The sequence below is a fragment of the Lytechinus pictus genome, chromosome 16 (assembly GCF_037042905.1).
Source record: "Lytechinus pictus isolate F3 Inbred chromosome 16, Lp3.0, whole genome shotgun sequence".
Classification (NCBI taxonomy): Eukaryota; Metazoa; Echinodermata; class Echinoidea; order Temnopleuroida; family Toxopneustidae; genus Lytechinus; species Lytechinus pictus.
Genome location: NC_087260.1, coordinates 26,857,469 through 26,882,514, shown reverse-complemented (window position 1 = coordinate 26,882,514; position 25,046 = coordinate 26,857,469). Strand labels below are relative to the sequence as shown.

The window sequence follows — 25,046 nt, the reverse complement described above, 5'->3', positions numbered from 1 at the left end:
AATAAAATGGAAATTATATATAAATAATAGTTATTATTTAATAAATAATGATTATATAACAAATAATTGTTCTATATAATATTGGTACATTCGGCGCCTCATAACGGTCAGGAGATGATGTGAAATATGTAAAATAAAGGGGATAATCTGAAAATTTGTTTTGGTTTCCTTTAAGAGATGAAGGTTGGTAGGAATTGGATCAGTAATTTTTTTGCCTGGGCCTTATACCAAGCCAATAAAACACTTCAATGGGGCTAATGAGGTTTAACTGGGCATTGTGGCATGTGCCAGCAATCCGAGCTTTGGAAAGTTATAAATTGATACAGGGGTTCAAGCCCTGATCATGTCTTTCTGATTGATACGTATCTGCAAACACTCAACAACATGCACACCAATTCTTACATCAGATTTGGACCGTAAATTACCAATTTGTCTACTGTCAGCTCGACCACCCACCACATGGTCTACCTTCATTTAGTATACTGCCATTCCGTCCGTCAACATTTCATCTAACAACCATTTGGTCCAATCATCACTCGTCTAATCACCAAAGAATGGTCTATGACCATTTCATCTCATAATCAGTTGGTCTAATATCCATTTTATTTTCATTCATTTAGCCTAATTAACACATTGTCCAATTAGAACAAGCATATGGACTAAATGACTCTTAGAATAACTGATTATTAGATGAAATGGTAAATGGACGAAATAGCATTTAGACCATGTGGATAGTGGACGATCTGATGATAGACCAAATGATAGTAGACGAGTTGGTAATTGGATGAATTGCCATTAGACGAATTGAAGAAAAAACATTTGGACTGTGGATGTTTTTCATCATGCTCCTTCAAGATAACAATGAAATAGAAAATGTGTTTTACATCACTCTTTGGTTCTCTAGAAGGCCACATTCTGGTTCAATGCGGTAGACAACTGTAGAGTTCAGATGGGGGAGGGGGAGGTTTTCACAAAGCTGTTCATAAAACTTATACAAGACTGAAATGCAAAATGGGAATAGACATCTATGTGCATGTTCAACATATCCATTCACCATCTATCGACATGGGCCCGTCTTACAAGGAATTGTGATTGATCCGATCAATCGCAACTATGGAAAGCCAACAACGTCAACATATAAAATGTTTGTTTGTTAAAAAAAAATTCTAGATATAAATGTATATCCATAAATTCATTAATTTCTTGACAATTTGGTGTGTTCTCCTTTTTTTACAAAAGACATTATGCAAATTTTCTGTAGAAAAAACTATGACATGGATAGATTTCCATAGAGTTACAATTGATTGGATCAATCGTAACTCTTTGTAAGACAGAGCCCAGAATCATTGTGTGAATGGGCCTGGTCCCGTCCAGAAAGAAATATGTCATTGACTTTGCCAGCACTGCAAAGTGTAATCTACATGTACATATAATAACCATTTACAGTGCAAGATCTCACTGGATTTGAATATGAATCAGAATATTCTTATGATTATAGGGATGATGGAGGTTTCAGTTACCAACTGAAATTTTTAAAAATCAAGTTTTGTAAAACTCTGCAAGTTTGTATTTGCAAGTGAATTTGTGACGTACTTCGATAAAACTGGGATAATAAAATATGTGTTCATGGAAGTACATTGGCGGTAGAAATATGGCTGCCACTCAGCTTCAAAAATGTTGGCCATTAAGATATCCAGATTTCTAGAGAGATCTGTGAAGTTTCAAGCATTGTGTCAGAAGAGGCCTGTAATGTTAAACTTACAAAGTACTTTCATTTGAAATTATAATTTGAATGAAAAAGAAATATATCATGCAAACAAAAGTTTTTTATTGTTATGTTGTACATAAGTTTCTTTTTTTTCTTTCAAAGCACTGTAAATTGTCACTTGAGGAAATATATAATTATATTGATTATCATTTTCAAAATATATTTTTGAAGAAAAAGTCTAATAAAAATGAATATTTTTTGCTGAATATCAGTCTGATTACAATATTCATTTCTTTGTGTAGTAATTATCTTTGTAATATTAGGGAGAACAAGTACTATTATGAAGTTTTTTAAATGTACTGTTAAAAATGGTAGTAGCATTAGTGTTAGTGACAAGTTAGTACTATAATTGAGAATTGCAAAGTGATTTAGAACTAGTACAGTCCAAAATGATATCATTATTTAGATATGGGCATGGACATACTGAAGCTTTTTGACATCACATGAAACGAACAATATGCCAGGTCTGAAATAAAATACATGTATAATTGAACCACAGGAATAAATTATGAGCTGTGATTGGCTTAACCCTGTATAAAAGGGTTGAGGAATGAGGATCTGTTGAATTTAGTAACTTGCATATTGAATCAATATCAGGCAAATAATAGATCACATAGGCATAAAATATATCAAAAAATCATTTATTTTGCAAAAATTAAATGAAAATTATATCACTATGACAGAAACACATTTAAATGTGGACTATGTAAATGTATATTTTTCATATGACTAGCAACTGAATCAGAATACCATGTACAGGTCACATTCCATTTTATATATTTATATTGCAATATGAAAATAAGTGCACTTTGTTTAATGTAAAGTGAAGAGATTTAAAATGAAATTTATTTTTCTTGTGTGTATAACTTTGTACATAAAATTCAAATAGATGTGTAACATACAAATGTCTCCTTGTAACATGCTATTTTTCTATGACACAGAGTTGCTGAATTTAATGTTGCCATTGTCCATACACAAAGGTATTGATCTGTTTATAAATTAGTCAAATGTACATTAATGTTAATCATTAGTTTGCCAGTTTCTTGTCCGTTTATATATTTCATTTTCATATTGAAAATATTATTCTGCCATGTATAAAGCAAGTACACGGCAAAGTACAATTTACTTCGACCAAAAGTGCCACTATATAAGAATAAAAACATGTACAATCTTGTAAGATCTTTGTGTTAGATTTTTTTTCTTGCATGTAAGAGATTAATGGTTCACAAGGGGTCAGTGACACAAAGCATGGTGTTGATTGCACAAGATGACCAATGAAAAATAAATACCCTTCAATTCAGCTTACACTTGGTGATAATAGGCCCAGGTTGTTGGGTGGCCTTTATAGTTTCTAATGTACCTCTTATTTGTTAATACTCATTTTGAAAAAGAAAAAAACAAGAAACCTAAAAGCATCCTGGCTTTGTTTTTCTTTTGAAACTGAACAAACTTCATCATTATAAATCATTATTCAAGTCCTATGAAAAATGAACTTCTTAAAAGTCAAGTCCACCCCAGAAAAAAGTTGATTTGAATAAAAAGAGAAAAATCAAACTAGCATATCACTGAAAATTTAATCAAAATCGGATGTAAAATAAGAAAGTTATGAAAATTTAAAGTTTCGCTTATTTTTCACAAAATAGTGATATGCACAACTCAGTGACATGCAAATGAGACAGTCGATGATGTTCCTCACTCACTATTTCTTTTGTTTTTTATTGTTTAAATAATACAATATTTCATTTTTTACAGATTTGACAATACAGACCAACTTGACTGAACCATATAGTCATAAACAATGCTAATTCCACATGTGCAGGGAGGAATTAATCGATGTTTCACTTGACAATGAGGAGAAAATTAGAATAATTCATATTTCATATAATAAAATACAAAAGAAATAGTGAGTGGATGACGTCATCAGTCTTCTAATTTGCATACCGATCACAATGTGCATATGACTGTTTTGTGAAATTAAGCAAAATTTAAAATGTCATAACTTTCTTATTTTACATCCGATTTTGATGAAATTTTCAGTGTTATGTTTGTTGGATTTTCCTCTTTTCATTCATACAAACTTTTTGTTGGGGTGGACTTGTCCTTTAATATATTTCAGCTGGGTCTTGTGATATTAGTGTAAATTAATTTTGATACCATTATCAATGCAAAGTTTCATGTAAATATTATCCACTCAAAAATATATGGGTAGGAGGAGTACATAATTTTCAATCCAGACAAAATGATACCATTTCTTGTGAAGTACATGTATCACAAATGAGGTCCCTTTGCACTTGAAGAGAACTCGAGTTAAGAATATCCTTGTGGTTGTTTCATAAAGCTCTTCGTAAGTTAAGAGTGACTTAAGGAACGACTGGTAAACCTTTCTTACGCACGTAATAATCACCAATGAAGATTTAATGGTGAATATCATTTACCACAAGTGTAACACGCGGAAACTGATGTAGAAAGATGACACACGACACCATTCCTTGTGTTTCGGTTCGTTTAATATCGATGGATCGTTACATACAAAATTCCAAGTACAAGAACACAAGATAAAAAAAACCTGCAAAAACCGATAAGAACAAAACAATTAAATAGAATTATGATATGTTTGAAAATGCACAAAATCGAAATATACACATATTTGCTTGTGACTCCAAGATAAAACATTCATCAATATGACGTCAAGTAGACTCGTAATAATCAATGATAAACATGTTGTCTATATCCATTCATTAAAACCTAATCAATATTGCCTGAATTCAACTCATCTAATCACTAATTCGGTTCCTCCATCGTTATGGATAACTCTTCCAACAAATAAATGAAATACATCCATCAAGTGAAATTTACCAAACAACAATTAGAATATGCCAACAAATTAACATTGAAATACAGTGGTTAATAAATGATAACCACTCACCCTGGCAATCTGGCCTAGAGGACCATATTTCCTCTGGTGAGAGCCTCACCCGCTACACGAATGTCATGTCAAATACCTTTAAAAGGAAAATAACAATTATTACACATAGTAAGCAATCATCGTGACCCTTTACTCTGAAAACACTAAACTGAAACATTGAATTAACAATTCAATAACCAAAATCAATTTAACCAAAATCTTTCACTCTAAAGATCATTTTACTAAATTGTTTCACTATAAGATTAGAACCGAACACATTCTGTTTTATAACTACATACTACAATCAAGTATACAAGTACAAGTGATTAATACAAAATATAACAAAATTACATAAAAATCATCTGAAGTAACAAAGACAGATGCATAACTAATAAATTATTTAATTCACAAAACCCCTTTAATTAAGACAGATAACATGCTATGCTAGCAAAGATAGCTCTTTAATATAACCTAACCTCTTGTTCAAAACAATAGAAAATACATTGTGAACTAACTTTATAAACTATTATTCAAAACTAACAGAATCGACAAAATAAGATAATTATCTTACCTATAATCCTGACCCGAAAATGAAGAAGCCTCTCTGCCTGCCCCATGAATGGGGTGCAGTGCAGGAGTGAATTGGAGCAAAATCTTCTCTCCTTTTTATGCAGTTATCACTCTCCATTCACAGATGCTAAGCCTTGACCATAATTATCTACGTCATACATGCTCATAGCTCTGGAATGTGATGTTTTGACCCAAAGACCATTCAGCATCACTCTTACCCAGAAAGAGTGTGAATCATACTTCTTCAAAAGCATGAAGATTGTTAAATATTTCTACTTTCTACTACTTCCTGTGCACTTCCTGTGAAGGCATCTATCACTTACAGACAAATGATTAAGAGTTATGAAAATATATGAATTTCCATTCAACAGTTCATTTTGACCTGTTACACAAGGATCACCTGTCGTTCTTAAAGTCGCTCTTAACTTATGAATAGCTTTATGAAACGGCCCCCTGACACAGGTGATTATAATGATGGTGAAGGTGATAAAAAATAAATTATTATATTGAGACTTATCAATAATACGTAACTCCTATAACATCAGGGGACCATTTCATAAAGCTGTTCGTAAGTTAAGAGTGACTTTAAGAACGACTGGTGATCCTTTCTTGTGGTAAGTGATATTCACCATTTGGTGATTATTTAGCGTGTAAGAAAGGTTCTCCAGTCATTCTTAAAGTCGCTCTTAACTTACGAACAGCTTTATGAAACACCCACCTGGTATTACAGCTACATCACTACTCCAGTCATGGGGTTTTTACTAGCTCACACACAATGTATGCACAGTTTCCACTCCCTGGGGAGCAGCTGCATGGCAATTAAAGTACAAGTCGGCTATATTCATGTTCACATCCTATTGGTTATCCTTTCATACACACTGCATCTTCAGTCTCCACTCCTTGGGGAGCATTCTACTAATGACCATTTGAGTGACGCAAGTTGTCTACACTGATGTCAACATCCTCTTGGGTATCCAGACTGAAAATAATATGATTTGAACAGATTAAGAAAAATCAGACAAACAAAACACTGAAAATTTGATCAAAATCGGACAAGAAATAACAGAGTTAGGTATTATTTAGATTTGCATTACTCCGGTGAAACAGTTCTCGGCATGTCTTTATGAATATTCAATGAGCAAACTGATGATGTCATATCCCCACTTGTTCTTTTGTATTTTAGTATATGAAATCAGGTTTATCCAAATTTTTTCCTTCAAGAACCAAAAATATTGGAATAACAACTGATTAAGTGCATAAGATATTCATTATAAGGGAGACATATCATTCACACATGTATGAAAAAATGAAACAATTATGATTTCATGTAAAAACATAAGAAAAGGGAAAGTGGGGATGTGACATCATCAACTTATCTAATGAATATTCATGACAACGTGCATATAAATGTTTTCAAAATCTATTGCTAAACTTTAAAATTAAAAAAATTCCTTATTTGTTTTCTGATTTTGATGAAATTTTTGCATTTTGCTCTGTGAATTGTACTCTATTCAGATATAAATATTTTCAGCCCAGAGCATCCCTTTTAGTACCAAGGTTGAGTTTAGAGCAATATATCAGTTTTCTCACACACAATTTGTGCACAGTCTCCATTCCCTGGGACGCATTCTACCAATTAGCATTTGTGTAGCACTCGAAGTGTAAGTCAGCTACATTGACGTTCACTTCCAGTTGGATATCCATTTCACACCTGGGTTGAGTGTGGCAAAGGTAGATCAATGCCTTGCCAAAGTATGCTAGTGCTGCGGTGGGATTTGACCCCTGGTCCTCATGATTCATGGTCCGAGCACTTAACCACAGATCCACCCATATCACCCCTATAGATGCAGTCAATGGGGTGTGCTTGTTTAAGACTTCCACATCTATAGAGGCTCACAGTTTCCCAAGCTGCATAAGGCATCAAGGCAGTATTCCTCGATCGCATGAAGATTGCATGCTACTTCCTCATAAAGAAGCTTTCGTTATCTGCGTGACACGGTCTTGAGTCTCGTAAATAGCACACTAGAGTTTGAGCTTAACCTCCTCCCTCCATACCCCTCTCTGCTGTCCCCTTCCAGGGCTTCAAAGCACTTCAGATGATCCCAACTTCTCTCCTTTGTTCCGACTCCCATCTTGGTTAGAAGCCTGTCTGTGAGGTCAGGAACTATCGGCTGGGTCAGTATCCCACAAACCCTCAGTGTTTCCATGGTGACGTGTATAATGGAATCCAGCCATGGTCTGTCAATTGGATTCTGTACAATGTTAAAAGAGTGCAGAATGAAACATGTAATATTTGGACAATGATACTGGCATATGATTACAAGTCTATGCTGATAAATAAAAAAGTTTTGTTCAAATTTGACAAAAAAGTTCAATACAGAAGTAAATCTTAAAGGCAAAGACATAGACAAGAGCCTAACACATCTTTTACAATTGAGTGTTCATGTATCAAAGTGGAAGTCCACCCCAACATAAATTTGATTTGAATAGAAAAAAAAATGAAAAAGCATAACACATAATATTTCATCAAGTTCTGATGTAAAATAAGAAAGTTAGGACATTTTCAAAATTATGTTGACTACTTGAAGAAAACATTGCTTGGCATCTTGATATTGTTGGTTTTTAGGTGGAGGATCATATTCAATATTTATTGTCTATATTCACTACCTTCGTGAGATTCCATGGTTCATGACGTTGAACGAAAGCATTGGCCATGCGAAGACAAGTCATGATCTCCTTCAAGCCTCGATAAAATAAGAACTGGTCGTAATGACCAGCTACGATATCTGAATAAGAAAAATTGAGAGAGGATAATGAAAAAGTAAACAAACATTATAATGTACTTCTTATTCATTATTGGTTCTTATAATAATAATAATAATAATAATAAATATAATTTGTATAGCCCACTCTCCATGTTGATTAATATCCTTGCTCTTTCACAACAAGAAACACATGAATTATTTTCCTTGATTAATTTCTACAGGAAAAATGTGTTTCATGCATCTTTACTCTTAGACCTAAGGTGTGTGTCAAGTCTCATGAGCGTTTGGCAGACACTGAGGAGATAGATATTTGAAACTGACCCTGTGAATCCTATACCTTCTTCAGACTTCATTTGGTAAGGGTATCAAGAACAATCAGCAGAAACAGTTGAACCAACCATCTATGTGTAGTCCCATTAACTTGATTCAGTGTGTGTGTTGTGTAAAGTCTGTGACTCTGGTAAAATTTAAAGACTATTCTAATAAAATCAATGCATGCATGGTGCAAATACAGGTACTTAGCTTTAACAAACAATACATATTTTTAAAAATTCATTGGTTCTATTTACCTGGAAGCCTCTTGACGGACTCTACCAACAGATAATCCTCGTCCGTTGTTCTGGAAGTACTACTCTGAGCAGACATGCTGGGGAATAGGTTGCTATCTAGCACAGGGAAGACCTGTTGAGGGTTCAGTGTAGGTGCAGCTACCCTGGAGAGGAGGTTGCCATATGTGTCAGCCAACTCTGCATTCAGCAGGGCAGAAACTTTCATGTCAGAGTAATCTGAAAAGATATAATTTTTAAGTGCAATCAAGTTATTTATACCTTGAGTAGCTATCTGGTTGATTTTCACAGAGCTGCTTGTATAAAGTTACACACCACTTTAAGGGCAACTATAGGCATGACTTCACGTGTAACTCTAAATACAATAAGTGATCTGAGGAGCATTTAATTAAACAAATAGTCAATGATCTAAACTGACTATTTGTTATAAGCTACTGAAAGCCCTGCATCTAATTGGCTCAGAGCAAACTAGACGGTGAAAATCATGAACTACCTCTTTCATGAAATGCTCCACAGTTCTTGCACTGAATCAGACACTCCCAATATTTTCCTGTCTTATTAGTTGAAAATCAAGTTTCGTTTGATAACAACCATTTCTGCAACAGGCACCCAGTCCCTTAGGGAACAATATTCCTGCATATGGCCAAAGATTGTGATGGAGATCAATAGACGATTCATGCTTTCATGTCCAACTCTTTGTTACTCTGCAAACAATAATGATGTAACGACACACCTCCGCCGGAAAGAAGCACACCCTCTCTCGGTAAGAAATAACAAGAGCCATCAACTGGGCGTTGTGGCGTGCGCCTGTAATCCAAGCTATGTGGGGAAGTTACAAATTGATGCAGAGGTTCGAGGTTCGAGCCCTGGTCACGTCTTTCGGATGGTGACGTTAAAGGTCGGTCCCAGACGTAAATAATCATATCTGATTGATACACGTCTGACAAAACTCAAATACACACACACACATCATTAGATCTACATGTAAGGTGGAATCATGTTTATATGTCCAACTCTTGTTATTCCACAAATTAAGAATAATAATAATTCCATAATAATAAAGCATGCCCTCTCAGTACGGAATAGCAAAGGCCATCATGAGATCTCAGGCAGAATCATGTGTATTTGTCCAACTATTGTTATTCTAAAACAATAATCATGCACAGACTCACCACCATCAGAATGAAGCACGCCCTCTCTCAGTAAGAAATAGCGAAGTCCGTCTGCAGTGAAGTGTGCAGCTCTATCAAAAGGGTTAATTACATTGCCTTTACTCTTGGACATCTGAAATCAAATCAAATCAAATGAATAAGATTGCCAAAGGAAAGAAAAGGCAAATGTATAAACACAGTAAAAATAAAAAAATGATTTGTAAATTATCGAATCAATCAATTATAGTAAGTCATTCATCCATCTATCTATCTGTCTATCAATTCATTAATTCACTAATTTCCCAATCAATTTACACAGTAAGGAAACATCCTATTCATTCATCAAACTTCATATCCACCTACTGTATCCATTGATAGATCAGTGCATCAATCCTATATCATTTTACAATACATGTATCTATCCATCCAATCGTAACTTTTTCTTCTCAATTTAAAAGCTATCTAAGTCCAATTTAAATAGTAAATAAATATCCCATCCGTCCGTCCATCCACCCATCCATCAACCCACCAATAACTCTTTTTTCTCACCTTAAAGCTATCTCGAGTCCAATGTGAATGACATATAATACCGGCTGGTAGTGGTATGTCAGCAGCCATCAGAAAGGCAGGCCAGTATATAGCATGGAATCTTAAAAGGAAACGATGAAAAAAAATACTGCTGTAATGTATTCCTTCCTTGTTTTAAACTGAGTCTATATGGATTTGTTGAAATACATTTATTAATAAAACAAATATTAAGTTTGTATCATAGTACCCATATGACCAATAAGAGTTATTCAATGTGACAAGTGCCAGAAGCTGCAATGTGCAAAACTGTAGAAAGAACTACCAGCACACATGCCTGTAAAGTAGCAGAGAAAGTAAGTTGATATGTGATCATAAAAAGTCACCACTTGTCATAAGTGGGATACAAAAGAATCTCTCACATGAAATTCATACATTATGAGACTATTCTTAATCATTTCCATGCCAAATTTAGTTTTGCTCTCAGAAGTGAACCTTATCTTTGAACCATCAATGATTTTTCTAAGCATTTTACAGAAGTAACCAAACTATGTTTCCCAAGACTGAGGCTGACTAAACATCATGATTTAACTGCCAATGCAGTGAACATGCAGATGATATTGTATACATTTACATAATCTCATTGGCCCGAATGCACAAAGGTGGTTTTTAAAACCATCGGTTGAACCCATGGTTTAAGCAGATTTTCTGCCTACACTTATTCCCCGCTTATATTAAAAAATATCCAATGCTGATGCATGCTTTCGTCACAGTGCGCCAAATTGACGCCTGTTACCATGGTTATCCACGCTATTTTATTCATGAGTCCACAATTTGAATGAATGAGTCCACTCTTCAAACAGTGGACTCATGAATAAAATAGCATATTTAACCATGGTAACAGGTGTCAATTTGGCGCACTGTGACAAAAGCGCACATCAGCATTGGACATTTTTTAATACACACAGTAAATAAGCGTAATTTACACAGAAAATCTGCATAAATCATGTGTTCAACCGATGGTTTTAAAAACCACCTTTGTGAATTTGAGCCATTAGGTAGTATACGGTAGAGATTCCACAAGTGTAACAGGACAAGTGTAGTGATGCGTCATCACACCACACGGAAATGAAAATTTCCAAGTGATACTAAGTCAAACTTAGATCTTTGTGAAAGACTCCCCTCTGCAGATTTTAGCAGACTAATTATAATTTATTATACAACTCCCAAGAATGTTCTGTAATCTGATTGGTCCAAATCGGATCACATGATATTCAGCAAATTGCACTATTGCATCCAAAATGCACTATCCTGCAGTCTGACGTTAGTGCCAGTTCTGGAATCATCTAGAATTTAGATCAAATACACTAGTAGCATTCGGGGCAACTCAGTAGGGGGGTTGTATAAAACAAACAATACACGCATTCTTGTGCATAGAGGACCTAAATAATGAACTCTGTGTTCGACTCGCCAAATTGATATATCGGTGCGGTATATCCATTGACTCTTCTCGCACAGCGTTCATTATTTGGCCCTGCATGCACGCGCTTACGTGCATTATTTGTATAATATCAGTGACTTACTTGAGAATATCTTTACCTACAATATGAGTAGGTGGCCAGAGATGTGTCCTTTGAGGGTAACCACTAACGGTTAAATAGTTTACTAACGCATCCAACCACACATAGATCTGAAAATATACAAATACAGAAGAATATGTACTTACACTACCAAGTGAATGATAAAAATTAATTTCAATCAATTCATTTTCAACCATCTGATCTCGGCCGCGATTTGCGCGATCGTGCCGAAGTTCGGCACGCACATTCCTTACCACATAAACTACAAGAGAGTATAAAAAATTATGAAAATAATTATTTTTTATTTATTATTAATTATGAATAAAATATGCAAATTTATTCATGAAAAACATTACTTGCATAATTAACACCCAATTTCACTTTAAAATTCTTCTTTTTTTGCAGACCTCTTCTTTGTAATCTAATTCAAAGGTTTCCACAAAGAAAAATTGCGAAAGCCAATTTTTTCCTTGTACTTCTCTGTTTTTAGAATTTCTAATGTATTTCTTTGTTTTTTCATCTTTTGTTTTTCATTGTTTTTTTTTCAATGGAAATTATTACAGACCATTTAATAACTAAATTAAACCCTAAATTAATTAATCAAACCAATTAGAATGAAAAATAATCACCCTTTTATGAATTTCATCTCCCATAGACTTTGTACACAAAGTATAAAAATGAGCCATTTTCGGCATGACATTGTCTCGTAAAAAGTCACGTGACGTCGCAATGCTATACCCGTATGTCGCGAATTTGGTCTCAAAAGTTGCGCCAGAATTCAAAGAAAAAAGTCATAAAATTTTGCGGTGCTATCTTTTTGCGTTTTAGAAATAACGCGCGAAGCGTCGAGGGTCCTTTTAGGGTTAAACCCGGGGGGGGGGGGCACTCAGTATATAATGCATAGTGGGTATGTGCCGCGGAGGGGACCCCCATTTTTACACTCAAATTTCCGTTCCAAGGCATAGCATTTTTGTCGTATTGAGAAAAAGAACAAAGAAAACCGCTCCAAAGCATAGCATTTTCTTCTTATCGAGAAAAAAGAAGAAAGAAATCCATTCCAAAGCTTCGCATATTTTCCGGTACGCCGTTCCGGTCGCATTGATATGCTATGAGCCGCAATTTTGGTGAAAAGGGGCTGCAGAGCGCTGTCCGACCACCGCCTCTGCGCTAGCGCACCGGGCGGCCGCTCCGGCGGGCTAGCTGCATGCACGTTCCATAGGGATACATACGCACACACACGCAGGCGACCAGTTCCAAGGACCCCCGTTTTCACAAACATTTGTAGTTCCGAAGCCCGTTCCAAGGACCCTCCTTTTTACAATAAGCCCGCTCCAAGGCCCCCGTTTTGTGTCTCGCCCGCGGCACATACTTACTACTTTTTTGGTCGAGTACCCCCTCTCCCCGGGGGGTTAAAAGTGTGTATGTGGGATTTATGCTAAATTTTTTTTGTAGTAACTTTTTTAAAAGTTGCGTTCACATTTTCCTGCAAATTTATTAATAGGTGTTGGTGAATGGGAAAATAACACTTAATGATACAATCCTCCTACTAGAGTTCATGCAATTCAGTAATCAACAGATTAAGTTTATTTAATTTCTTTTAATGATATAAATTTCTGTGGCAATAAAAAAAAAGTGACTGTTCTATACTTACAGTCTGTGAAGGGTCATCTGGAACCGGTACACCCCAGCCTAGACGATCTCTCTGCCGAGAAACAGATAAATCCTGTAGACCTTCTTCCAACCAGTGTCTGACAATGGCATGAAACTTAGCAGGCTGCACAGCTAAAAAGAAAGGTTAATATTCACTTGGTCAACACACACAAGCAATTGGTCTCTTTCTTAGAGAGTCTGATATAGGGCTGTTATTGTTAAGAAAATTCTCTGTTGATATATTGCTAAAAATATCTTACCGATATCGATAACTATCGACAAAAGAACATACTCAATACGCATTTTTTATGCATTATAGTGATGACACAATACTCGCGTTGGTCAAAATTTATATCTGCCACTGTACCAAGAATGCTTTAAAGTACGAGTTCATCGGATGTAAACGATTACATAACATCTTTTATCAAACATATTGAGCATAAATACATCGTCACCTTTCACGTTATTAGCATTCATTTAGGATTGGATGAAGTTTTATTCGGAATGTTTGAAAGGGAACAAGTGTTTGTAATTAGTCTGTGTTTTATAAGACAGTGATGCGTATACTTGTTATTTGATTAAAGATAAATACCAGTTGTGGTAACGATCTCAAAATGAGTTTGAACAGAATCAAATGAAATTACCACCAAAGTATTTGTATGTGTGAATAAAACATATGTGCCAAATAGCTTTGGAAGAAAACGTGCAATTGCTGAGAAATTAGCAAAATAACCATCAAATGTCAGGTATTTTTGGAAGCAATATTTATACACTGTCCCACATATGCTTTTCTGTGTTAGTGGTCATCAGAATTTCGATTTCATGATTGTACAAAGACAAGTTTATGTTAATGTACCAGATCTTGATGTATGATAATATTTTGACAATTAACCTTGATTTAAAAGACTTTCTAATGAAATAATTGTTTGCTGCAACTACTATATTTTACAGTTAACCATGCAGCCGCATCTCAATCCATGACCGGTCAATAGAACTAGCCATTAGTACCAATCATTAGCTAAAATAAATGACTGGACATGTGATAGATTTCAGCCAATCATTTCATTAGGATCCACATCACCATTTCATAAAAATTAATAAGAAAGCAATATTTACCGGTAGGGTTTTGATCAAGCCATCTGAGAAGCTTGTCCCTGAATGCACTAAGTCTGAACATATAGTTGGTCTCACTTGTCCATTCTACAACATTGCCACTTTCTAAAGATACCTGCAAAAAAAGATGAGAAATATATTAACATTTTGTTATCATTCAAAACGAAATCAGTAATATCAGTGGTTATAATTAAATAATACTGACTGGCTTTACGGAGATATTTCCCAAAGTAGTCTCATGTTGCGTGAGTCTTGACAAGGGCAATATTGGTCTACTGAGGGGAATATATGCATGTTACCACCAGGAAATTAACGCCAGTCAATGTTATCATTACAACTACCGGCAGCTTTATAGGTCTAAAGTGTGGTTCAAGCTATTATCTGGAGCAATTTGTTTACCTGTTTTTACTTCTGAGTTAAGGTTTTTCAAAAACTTGATGACATAATCCTTGCTTAGTGATTGTGACAAAAATTGACACTGCATAAATATTGGCCCCCCCCCCCCAAAAAAAAAAGGTTTAAAAGATAGTTACAATTATTTGCAAAAATAACGCTTACAAACTTGAAAACTACCATTGGCTGTTGGGTTCAATACATAATTGAAGTATTTGGAATGAAGAGAGACACTTCCTCCCCGATGCAGCAAATATTGATTATTCCCTCCACAATACCTTTATAGTTGTACCATCTCCTCTATCTATCTCGTGTATTTGATTGGAAGTTAAGAAGCTCTCATCTGTCACAGAATACCATCCCTCATATTCTCCTTTGTAAATGTAACCTTTCTCTGTCAATGAAGTCTGCAAAGAAAATAACAGAGAGCATAATAATAATAATAATAATAAATAATAATATTGATCATAATAAAAAAAAAATAATAATAATAATTACATTTACATGTATATAGCGCTTCATACATTGGTTTCTAAGTCCTTTAAATTGTAATAATTAATATCACCCTATGGTCATAGTATCCATCACTGTTCCACGCATAAAGTACACCATCTCCACTCCCTGGGGAGTATCCTGGCCAGGCAACTGTTTATCGGTGCACACATGTCAATCTAATCACATTGATGTTCATATCCTACTGGGTACCCATTTAACACCTGGGTGGAGAGTGACAACGTGGATAAGTGCCTTGCCAAAGGACACTAACGCCGGGTGGGATTTGAACCCTTGACCCTTGGTTTAAGAGTCAAGAGAGTGAACCACTCCACCACGACACCTCCAACAAATACCAAGAAATTTAAAAGACTGCAGCAACAGGCAGAACATTTACTTCAGCAGCATACGATTCTTACAGGACAGTATTATGGAAGAGCAGGGTAGCCATACAGATTATGAAACATAATCTGTCTTATTTGAATACTAATGATTTAAACATTGTTTTCAGGGCTACTTTTTTATAGCTGAACATCCAACATTTGCTACGTTGCTAGATTTTGAAATTTCGGGGCTCTTTTTTTCCATGTCTAAAGGGGGGGGGGGTGGAGGGGGGAATTTTGGAGCAAATTCACCTGAGCCCCTTTGTAATTTAATTTCTGTTAACAAAAGCATCCTCCTCCTCATTCTTTTGCTGAGAAAAGAGCATGATGATGGTGATGATGGAGATAATGATTATGAATATGTTGATGATGATGATACTGATGATGGTGATGATGATGATGATGATCATGATGATGATCATGATGATGATGATGATGACGATGATGATGGTGATGATGATAATGGTGATGATGATGATGGTGATAATGATGATGGTAGTAGGAGTGGGCTATACATTGGTCAAAAATACTTTTTTTGTAATTTCAATATGACAACAGTTTTTTTTATTCCTTGTAATGTATCTCAACATGAAATGAAAATATTTTTTGTCTCGGGTCCAAGAAAAAAGTGTGCCGGGCCAAAATCCAAAATGGCCACCAAAACCCCCCAAAATCACAGTTTTGGCCACAACTTTTTTATTTGGTGGTCAATTTCTCTGGTTTTGGTGTCTATTCATATGTTTTGGGGGGCAGGCAATTCGTTTTTCCTATAATTAGTACTTTTAAACCATTATTTGTAGAGTTAAAAGGTAATTATACCTAAATTTTCCCATATTTGTAGCCTTTTTTCAGCCAAAAAGTAGGTTTTATCATCCTGGGGTTCTGGGATATTAGATGGTACGAGGTCAACAATAGCAAGCAGCTTCATGTAGCTATATTGCTTTTATTCCTCCACTTTGGGTTTTATGGATATTTGTGAAATATATCTTATTAAATAAAAAAATGTCAATTATCCATTGGGGCTATACAGTATACATATGTACAATGTACTGTACATACATACTGCACTGCATAAATGCATTGGCCACCATGACAGATAACAAGGCTTGTATAAACTATAGTGTCATAGAAATGAGCTCTCAGGTTTAGAATTAGATGCCTCAGAAATTGAAGATATGTTTTGTCTCAGAAATTGAAGACATGTTTTGTCAAATATGCTAATTCCGGGGGCGGAGAGAGGTAATTTACACTGTAGCTATTCTGGGCCCCATTGCATAAAAATTTACCATTATGTTAACTTAACTTAATGGTAACTTGCATGCAATCCTTTATTCTGATTGGCTGTTGATCAGCATTACCATGATACTAGTAGTTACCTGACCGCCCCATAAACATAGGCCAGTTAGACACCAGAACCAGGTTTTAAAAAAAGCCTCCAAATGAAGAAGATATGGCTAAAAATATGATGTACGTATATATACATGTATGTGATATTTACAAGTAAGTGTAATTTACGTTGCTGGTTTCACCATGTACATCAGCTGACAAGGAATCAAATTCACAATCTAATTCTAAACCTTTGAAGCTCATTTCTATGACACTATAGTTTATATACAGGCCTTGTCATATGCCATGGTGGTCAATGCATGGATATATGCAGTATAGTATGTACAGTGCATTGTACACCGTATAGCCCCTATGGATAAATGACATTTTCTTTTATTTTGATAAGATATATTTCACAAATATCCGTAAAACCCAAAGTGGAGGAATAAAAGCAATATAGCTACATGAAGCTGCTTGCTATTGTTGACCTCGTACCATCTAATATCCCAGAACCACAGGATGATAAAACCCACTCTTTGGCTGAAAAAAGGCTACAAAAATGGGAAAATTTAGGTATAATTACCTTTTAACTCTACAAATAATGGTTTAAAAGTACTAATTATAGGAAAAACAAATTGCCTGCCCCCTAAAACATATGAATAGACACCAAAACCAGAGAAAATGACCACCAAATAAAAAAGTTGTGGCCAAAACTGTGATTTTGGGGGGTTTTGGCGGCCATTTTGGATTTTGGCCCGGCACACTTTTTTCTCGGACCCGAGACAAAAAATATTGTCATTTCATGTTGAGATAAGGTAAAAGGAACACAAAAAACTGTTCCCACAGTAAAACCAAAAATCACCCATTTATAGCCCACTCCTAATGGTAGTGATGATGATGGTGATGATGATTATGATGATGATGGTGAAAATGATGATGGTGGTGATGGTGGTGATGATGGTGATGATGACGATGGTGATGGCGGTGATGATGGTGATGATGATGATGTGATGATGATGATGTTGATGGTGGTGATGATGATGATGATGGTGATAATGATGATGATGATGGTGGTGGTGATGATGATGGTGACAATCGAAATGAATAACAATATGGTGGTGTTCATGATGTTGTTGATAATAAGGGTTGAAAACAAAAATGATGGAAATGTTCATGATGATAGAGATATCTACATAAATCTGATTTCCATGATGGAAATCACTCACCCAAAATTGATGAACTGCATTATGATGTCTTTCTTCGGTAGTGCGAATAAAATCTGTGTAGCTGATACTGCACATTTGAAACAGTCTCTGCATCAACAAAAATGATAGCAAAATGTTAGATGAGGGCAATTCCATTGTAAATAAGACATTTACAAAGCATTGCACTTCAGGTCTTAGGATTTACAGCATTCATTGCTGAGTTTATCAGACACATATTAAATTCAATGACATGTACTCAATAAATTACACAGAATTTCAATTGAACACTTGTAGAGAAAGTTGCATGCCATTCCATATCATGTCTGTTATGTTAAAAAAGTGCATGTTCACATGCCAGATCTATTACAAAATTGATAACAAAACTATAGCATTTTTCAGTCAATCTCTTTACTGAATCCCAATTTTTTTTCAACTACTTAACCATATCAAAAACTCAGCCCCAAGAAGAGGAGGTTTTGCCTCATTATGATACCTCTAAATATATTTATATTTATGGAATAGCATCCTCTGAGAGAAGTCTTTGCCTCATCAAGCAATTGACTCTACCTCAATAATTGATAATTTTATGGAAAACAATTTGCTTACTCTAAATTCATGAGAAACCTCATCACAAAATGCCAGAGGTTCCTTTCCTGCCACCTTAGCAGCCTTCTGAACTTTGAGACCATGCTCATCAGTTCCTGTCGCAAAGATTGTGTCGGAAGCTCCCAGAATCCTTTGCCAACGGTGAGCAGCATCCGCCAAACACGCCGAGTAGAGGTGACCAATATGAGGTGCTGTCAAAGAAAATATAAAAGAAATAGGCAGATGAAAAAAAAACAGCTGTGGTGGGAAGGACATAAACTAAAAATGTATTGTATTGGATAAATTTACAAGATTTAAATAAGAATTTAATTCGATCGAGTGCCAATCGAAATGGAAAATCTGTATATTTATGTTTTGTTTACAAAACACCTTCTCCAGCATGGAATTGGGTGAAATATTCAGGACATATCTTTATCAGGTGCTTTCTTATATCTAATTACTAAATATATATGGTAAACTTCTCAAAAGGCTAGATCAAATACAAATAAAATATTACTGAGAGAGTGCTAGATTTTGAATTTAAAACGGCAGGAAAACTGCCATATTTAAATTATCATTAAAAAAACACAATGACTACTACGCTTTTGTAATATTGTATTGTTTGATGATACTTGAATAGAGTTCACATTGTTGACATTTTACCAAGGCATTAAACAGGCTTTAATCATTTTTGTTGTTGTTATGATATGTATATTATGAATGAGTGACAATGGAAATGATCTTGAACTGGAATTCTCAATTACTTTCTGCTAAAATATCACTATATTACATTTTGCTGGTTTGTACTTCTATAATAGCATATAATAGCAGGTACATACTAAAACCAAACAAAGTACAAAATAAATCTAATGGTTGGAGGTGATATAATATTTTCATGCACACTAGATAAAGAGAATAAATATAACCTGACTCTACTGGAACTTACTTGCATTCACATAAAAAATTGGAGTTGTGAAAAAAGGACTCCTTTTAGATACAGAGGCCTGGTTCCAACTTTTTCCCTGAAAAGAACATCTCAGGACCTCTTTAGAATGAAGGTAGCGTAAAGGGAGATGGGAACGACACCAGTCTACATGTAGGTGACGCAACGGGCTTCTCACAAATGCTCTCATCATGATGATATCTATGTTGCCATCACCATCCTTGTCTCACTACTCCTGTAATGGGCAAAGCATACATACCGAGTAAGTAAAAAACAGAAAAAATGAACATATAAATATATATAAGGGAGGGGGGCACGTATTTGTCGATAAATATCATGAATCTCACCTCGATGCTAAAAATATCCCGCACATTAGATCAGTTGAAGCGGGATTTAGCAACGAGGTGAGATTCATGATATTTATCAGCAAACGCACACATTTTTTTTATCTAGCACCGCTCATGATTTTGCCGCCCTCTATAGTCTATACGTGTCTGGCAGCTAGGCTACATAACAAAGAAGACAAGATGGCGACAATGACAGACTGTGAGTAAACGCCCCTGCTCTTAATTATTTTTTGTCATTTTTTGAATTTTTAAAAATAAATACATGCACCATCAGTTAGTGCATGCGGGGGTAAATATACGGTACTTGTAGTTGTAGCCCATTTTAGAAATTTAGTTTGGGCTCAAAACCCTTAAGTAGGTAGGACAACGAAAAAACGAAACGGCATTTCTACTAAAAAGCATTACCTTAATATATTCTTTATTAGCATTATTGTCAAAGACATTGCTCAAAACTTACCATAAAACTTCTTAAATAGTGAAAAATAAGGCTTAAATGCTCCATAAAATGTGTCTGGAAATGCATACAGCATTTTGGCCCATCCCCATAGGCTATACTGTGTGGACTAGTGGCTGAAAATAGGCATTTCTAAGTCTTTATGCTGACCTAGACTGTTTGAGCCTCTGTGAGGAGCCATGGAAACATGTCACATTGATAGATAATCAACTTGGCTGCCAGAAAATGTGAAGATGTTGCTACATACATTGTTCACTCAAAATATAGAATTAAAATTTGAGGCAAATTCACCTATTGACTTTTTTGACACATGTCTACAGCACAAATCTGGTGCCATTGCCTACCAGGGTGACCAGACGTCCCGTATTTTGCTCCTTTGTCCCGGCGTTCCAACAAACCCTTCCCGTTTTTCAGAATATTGAACAAAATATACATATAAAAGTGACGAATTTTCATCAAATAACCAACAGATGACGAAGCAGAGACAACAATAAAATCGACAACTGTAAACTTTTGCGAGTTCTGCAGTGATTTTCTTGCTAACCCAATACATTGCAAATGATCTGGCCTCTTGCCTGTGTGTGGCAGGCTACTAGCTAGGCATGTAAGATCGGAATCCGAGCAGATTCTCAATGGTACAAACAATCTCACATGATAAACAGTTTTTCCACCAAAATAATCACAAAAACAGCGGGAAACCTTTATAATTATATTATGGATTCTCAGATTAATGATTTGGAGATGTAATCGGAGGAACAAGTTATTGAGTATTCATAACTAGATCTGGTTGTTTCAGCTTTCGTTTTGAGTCTTGTTGTGATCGATGCAAACTTGAAATGGGATGGGAGAGATGCCTGTGTATAATGCCGCAATGTTTCATCTAATTTTTTAAGTTTGACAATGTTTCACTTTGGTATTTTATTCATTTCTAAAACATTTAAGTTTTAAAAAAAATTAAGACATATTAAAAAACACCAAATATCATTATGATTTTTGTTTATAAATTGGATTTTTTTTTTTTGCTTGAGGTTTGAACTTTTTTCCTCTTTCTTTCTTCATCCTTCTATCCTTCCTGCTTGCCCTTTTTCTTTTGTACCATCTATCTTTATTTCCTATCTTTCTTCCCTGATCCTTTCTTTCCCTCTTTCTCTTACTTTCCTTCTTTTTAGTTTTTTTGTTTCAATTTCCTTTATTCTTTCTTTCCTTAATATTTTCTTTGCTTCCTTCTCCCTTCCTCTCCTTTTTCTTTTTGTTCTTTCTCTCCTTCCATTATTTTCTTTTTGTTTCCAGGCCTCTACAAAAAAAAAATTCATTAAAAAAAATTTGCTTGCCCGATAGAAAAAACTACTTGCCCGATTTTTTTCAAAAATTATTTTGCTCTTAATTATTCTTTTCTGTCCTGGCTGAACTTGATTTACTGGCGCTGCCCTTGGCATTTTTTTTCTTGACTCTTGTTCAAGTTGTTCTGGCTGACGATCACGACGACAAAAGTCGCCTATTTTAGTCTGACGACTCATTGTTTATTTGGTTTGAACTTGAAGCCGAGTCCTGGCCAGGGTGACCAGATTTCACAAAATGAAATACGGGACAATCGACAAAAAAAAAATCAAGAAAGAAGGCTACACAGTGTTAGACTTGTGAAAAAAGTACAGAATTGGAAGGGAGGGTGAATGAAAGAATGAAGGAGAGAAAGAAAAGAGATGAATTGAGAAGAAAGAAAAAATGAAGGGGAAAATGAAGGAAATAATAAAAATATAAGAAAGTTCTAATAAAAGAAGGATGAGAGAATAAAAATAGATAAAAAGGTTTCTGTCATTCTTTGAATTGAATATAGAAAGAAAAAAAAAGAAAAGGGAAGAAGAATAAATGTGTAAAAGTCAAAACAAAGAAGAGAAAGACAAAAAGAAAGTAAGAAAAAAGGAGGAGGAAAGAAAGAATGAAGGAAAGAAAATTTTCCTTCATTCTTGGAAAGAAAGAAGAAAACAGGAAGGAAGGAAGAAAGGGAAAGAAAGTATAAGGGAAAAGAATAAGGACAAAATGAAATAAATAATGAAAGAAAGAAAGGAGGAAAGAGAGGGAGAAAGGAATGAAGGGAAGCCAGAATGAAAAAAAGAAGAAAATAATGGAAGGAGAGATAGAACGAAAATAAAAACGAGTGGAAGAGAGAAGGAATGAAGGAAATAAAAAAAAAGGAAATGTAATAAAGGCAAGTAAGAGAAAGAAGGAAAGAAAGAAAATGAACAGAGAGAAAGAGGAAAAAGTTCAAACTTCAAGCAAATAAAAACAATCCAATCATATAACAAAAATCCTAATGATATTTGGTGTTTCTTTTATATATTTTTGAAATAAAAAAAAAACTAAAATGTTTTAGAAATGAATAAAATACGGGACGTCTGGTCCTGGCCAAGTCAGTCCGAAGCTTGCATGCATTCAGCGCGATCTAGATAGCTCGAGACTCGGCTGGCTCGATCGCGATCGCTCGTGTACGTCCGTACATGCGCTCAGAGGGCGAGAGAGGGGTTTCCCCAGCTACATGTAGCTCCTTCGTCGATTAATAGCGCATGCGCACATTGTAGTTTAGAAAGTAAGATGGCAGCCTCCATCGAACGGGACCGCTGGCGATAAATTGTCGCCTTTTGTCGGTAAATTGGCGCTGATTTGACAAGTTTCCACTGTTTTTTTACTGGTATGACATTGTATGAGTGATAATTGGCCAATAATTGCTATTTATCAAAAAATTATTAAACTTTACTGTCAATTTATCTTGTTCATTTTCAAAACAACCACTTGCCCGATCGGGCAATTGACTTTGAGAAATGCTTGCCAGCACGTCATTTTCACTTGCCCCGGGCAAGCGGGTTTGTCGCGCCCTGTTGTTTCATTCTCTCCGCCCTTCATAATTCTTTCCTCCCTCTTTCATCCTTTCTTCCATTTTTTATTTTATTTTTTCCTTCTAATTTTTCCCCTTATTTTAATTCTTTCTTTCCCTTCCTTCCTTCCTTCCTGTGTTTCTTCTTTCTTTGTTTGTTTCTTTCTTTCAAAGAATGAAGGAAACATTTTTTCTTTCCTTCATTCTTTTTTCCTCTTCCTTTTTTCTTACTTTCTTTTTTTACTTTCTCTCCTTTAATTTTTTAATTTTTATTTTTTCTTTTACATATTTATTCATCATCCCTTCCTTTCTTTTTCTTTATTTCTATATTTATTTCATAGAATGATGAAAACCTTTTTTCTCTCTTTTATTTCTTTCATCCTTTTATTCTTCTGCATTTTCCCCTTCATTTTTTTTCTTCTCAATTCATCTCTTTTCTTTCGTCTTTTCGTTCTTTCCTTCATTCTTTCGTTCACCCTCTCTTCCAATTCTTTTTTTTTTAAATTCACAAGTCTAACACTGTGTAGCCTTCTTTGGAAGCTTTGTTGATCGTTTTATGAAGGCCTGGCTCAGTCGATCCGCGTCCGCTCGTGCAACGTGCTTTGTCGATTGTCCCGTATTTCATTTTGTGAAATCTGGTCACCCTGTTGCCCACTAAACTTAAACTTAAAGTAAACTAAAGTAAAGAAACCAAGTATTTTGGAGCAACATTATTGTTGGAAAAATATTCAGTGCATGTAGAGCAATGGCATCCCGTCCCTGGCTAAGTGGAGATTAAGCACATTATGACATTAATCTCTAGACTAGAGCCTCCTGGCTAGATGTGATACGAATACATGTAGCGCGCACCCCTATGCGAGACGCCCGGCCCGCCCCGGGCCGGGAGCTGGCTTGCTATCCGCTGGCGATACCCAACAACATGAACAAGAGGTCGCGTATACAAAGACAGGCATACAATCGTTTCCAGACATACAAATGCATCAAAAATATATTCATGAAATGACATAAAAGTACTATGAAATAAACCAGATTACGAAGAAGAAGAAGAATTTGTCAAATTTGACTTTAGAAGCGAAACTTACCTTTCTTTACATGGCCTTTCCAACTTGTACATGTCAATGACTGGTATCGCTTATAAAGCAAAAAATAAAGGAAATAAATGCTTGACATAAATTATTTGTGGCAGTATGCATGCAGTTTATTTCCGTGCTTCAGCCCCTCAGAGCAGAGGATTACCTTTTATTTTTATCATTTTTTTTGGGGGGGGGGTGGGATTAAGGGTGAGGGAAGCGACAATAGATATCCCCCATGAACAAAGGATAACCCACTGTGCTGACGCCCCTGTACATACATACATTACCCCCTCCCCCCCTCCATGGATCGATGCAACAGTCTATAGCACTCATTCAATGAACAAGGTTATGATATAACCTTGTTCTCAGTTACATCTCCATGT

The 25,046-nt window shown here is 35.4% G+C and overlaps 1 protein-coding gene across 3 annotated transcripts; it reads right to left on the bottom strand.

Moving 5' to 3' along the window:
* Positions 1-4,258: 4,258 nt before the first annotated feature.
* LOC129279443 (methionine--tRNA ligase, mitochondrial-like) lies at positions 4,259-24,746 on the bottom strand. 3 transcript variants are annotated; one of them, XR_010296039.1, is made up of 14 exons: positions 24,673-24,746; positions 19,924-20,155; positions 18,999-19,189; positions 18,414-18,500; positions 15,265-15,393; positions 14,597-14,708; positions 13,482-13,612; positions 11,834-11,940; positions 10,275-10,374; positions 9,747-9,858; positions 8,578-8,793; positions 7,911-8,029; positions 5,962-7,495; positions 4,259-5,696 (listed from the first exon to the last, which is right to left on the bottom strand). XR_010296039.1 is itself a non-coding variant. In XM_064111179.1 (13 exons), exons 2-13 carry the CDS (start codon positions 20,111-20,113, stop codon positions 7,226-7,228), a joined length of 1,764 nt encoding a protein of 587 aa, XP_063967249.1. In that variant the 5' UTR covers positions 20,114-20,155; positions 24,673-24,746; the 3' UTR covers positions 4,266-7,225. The 3 variants fall into 3 exon arrangements, 1 of the variants encoding a protein (XP_063967249.1); XR_010296038.1 differs by having other exon boundaries at positions 4,266-5,805; XM_064111179.1 differs by having other exon boundaries at positions 4,266-7,495.
* Positions 24,747-25,046: the final 300 nt, after the last annotated feature.

Coding starts and splice junctions, on each gene's coding strand:
- LOC129279443 (XM_064111179.1), bottom strand. CDS start 20,113: ATGATGAGAGCATTTGTGAGAAGCCCGTTGCGTCACCTACATGTAGAC. Junction 18,501..18,998: donor AGGTTTCTCATGAATTTAGA/GTAAGCAAATTG, acceptor TTGTTGATGCAG/AGACTGTTTCAAATGTGCAG. Junction 7,496..7,910: donor AACCATGGAATCTCACGAAG/GTAGTGAATATA, acceptor AACATTGTACAG/AATCCAATTGACAGACCATG.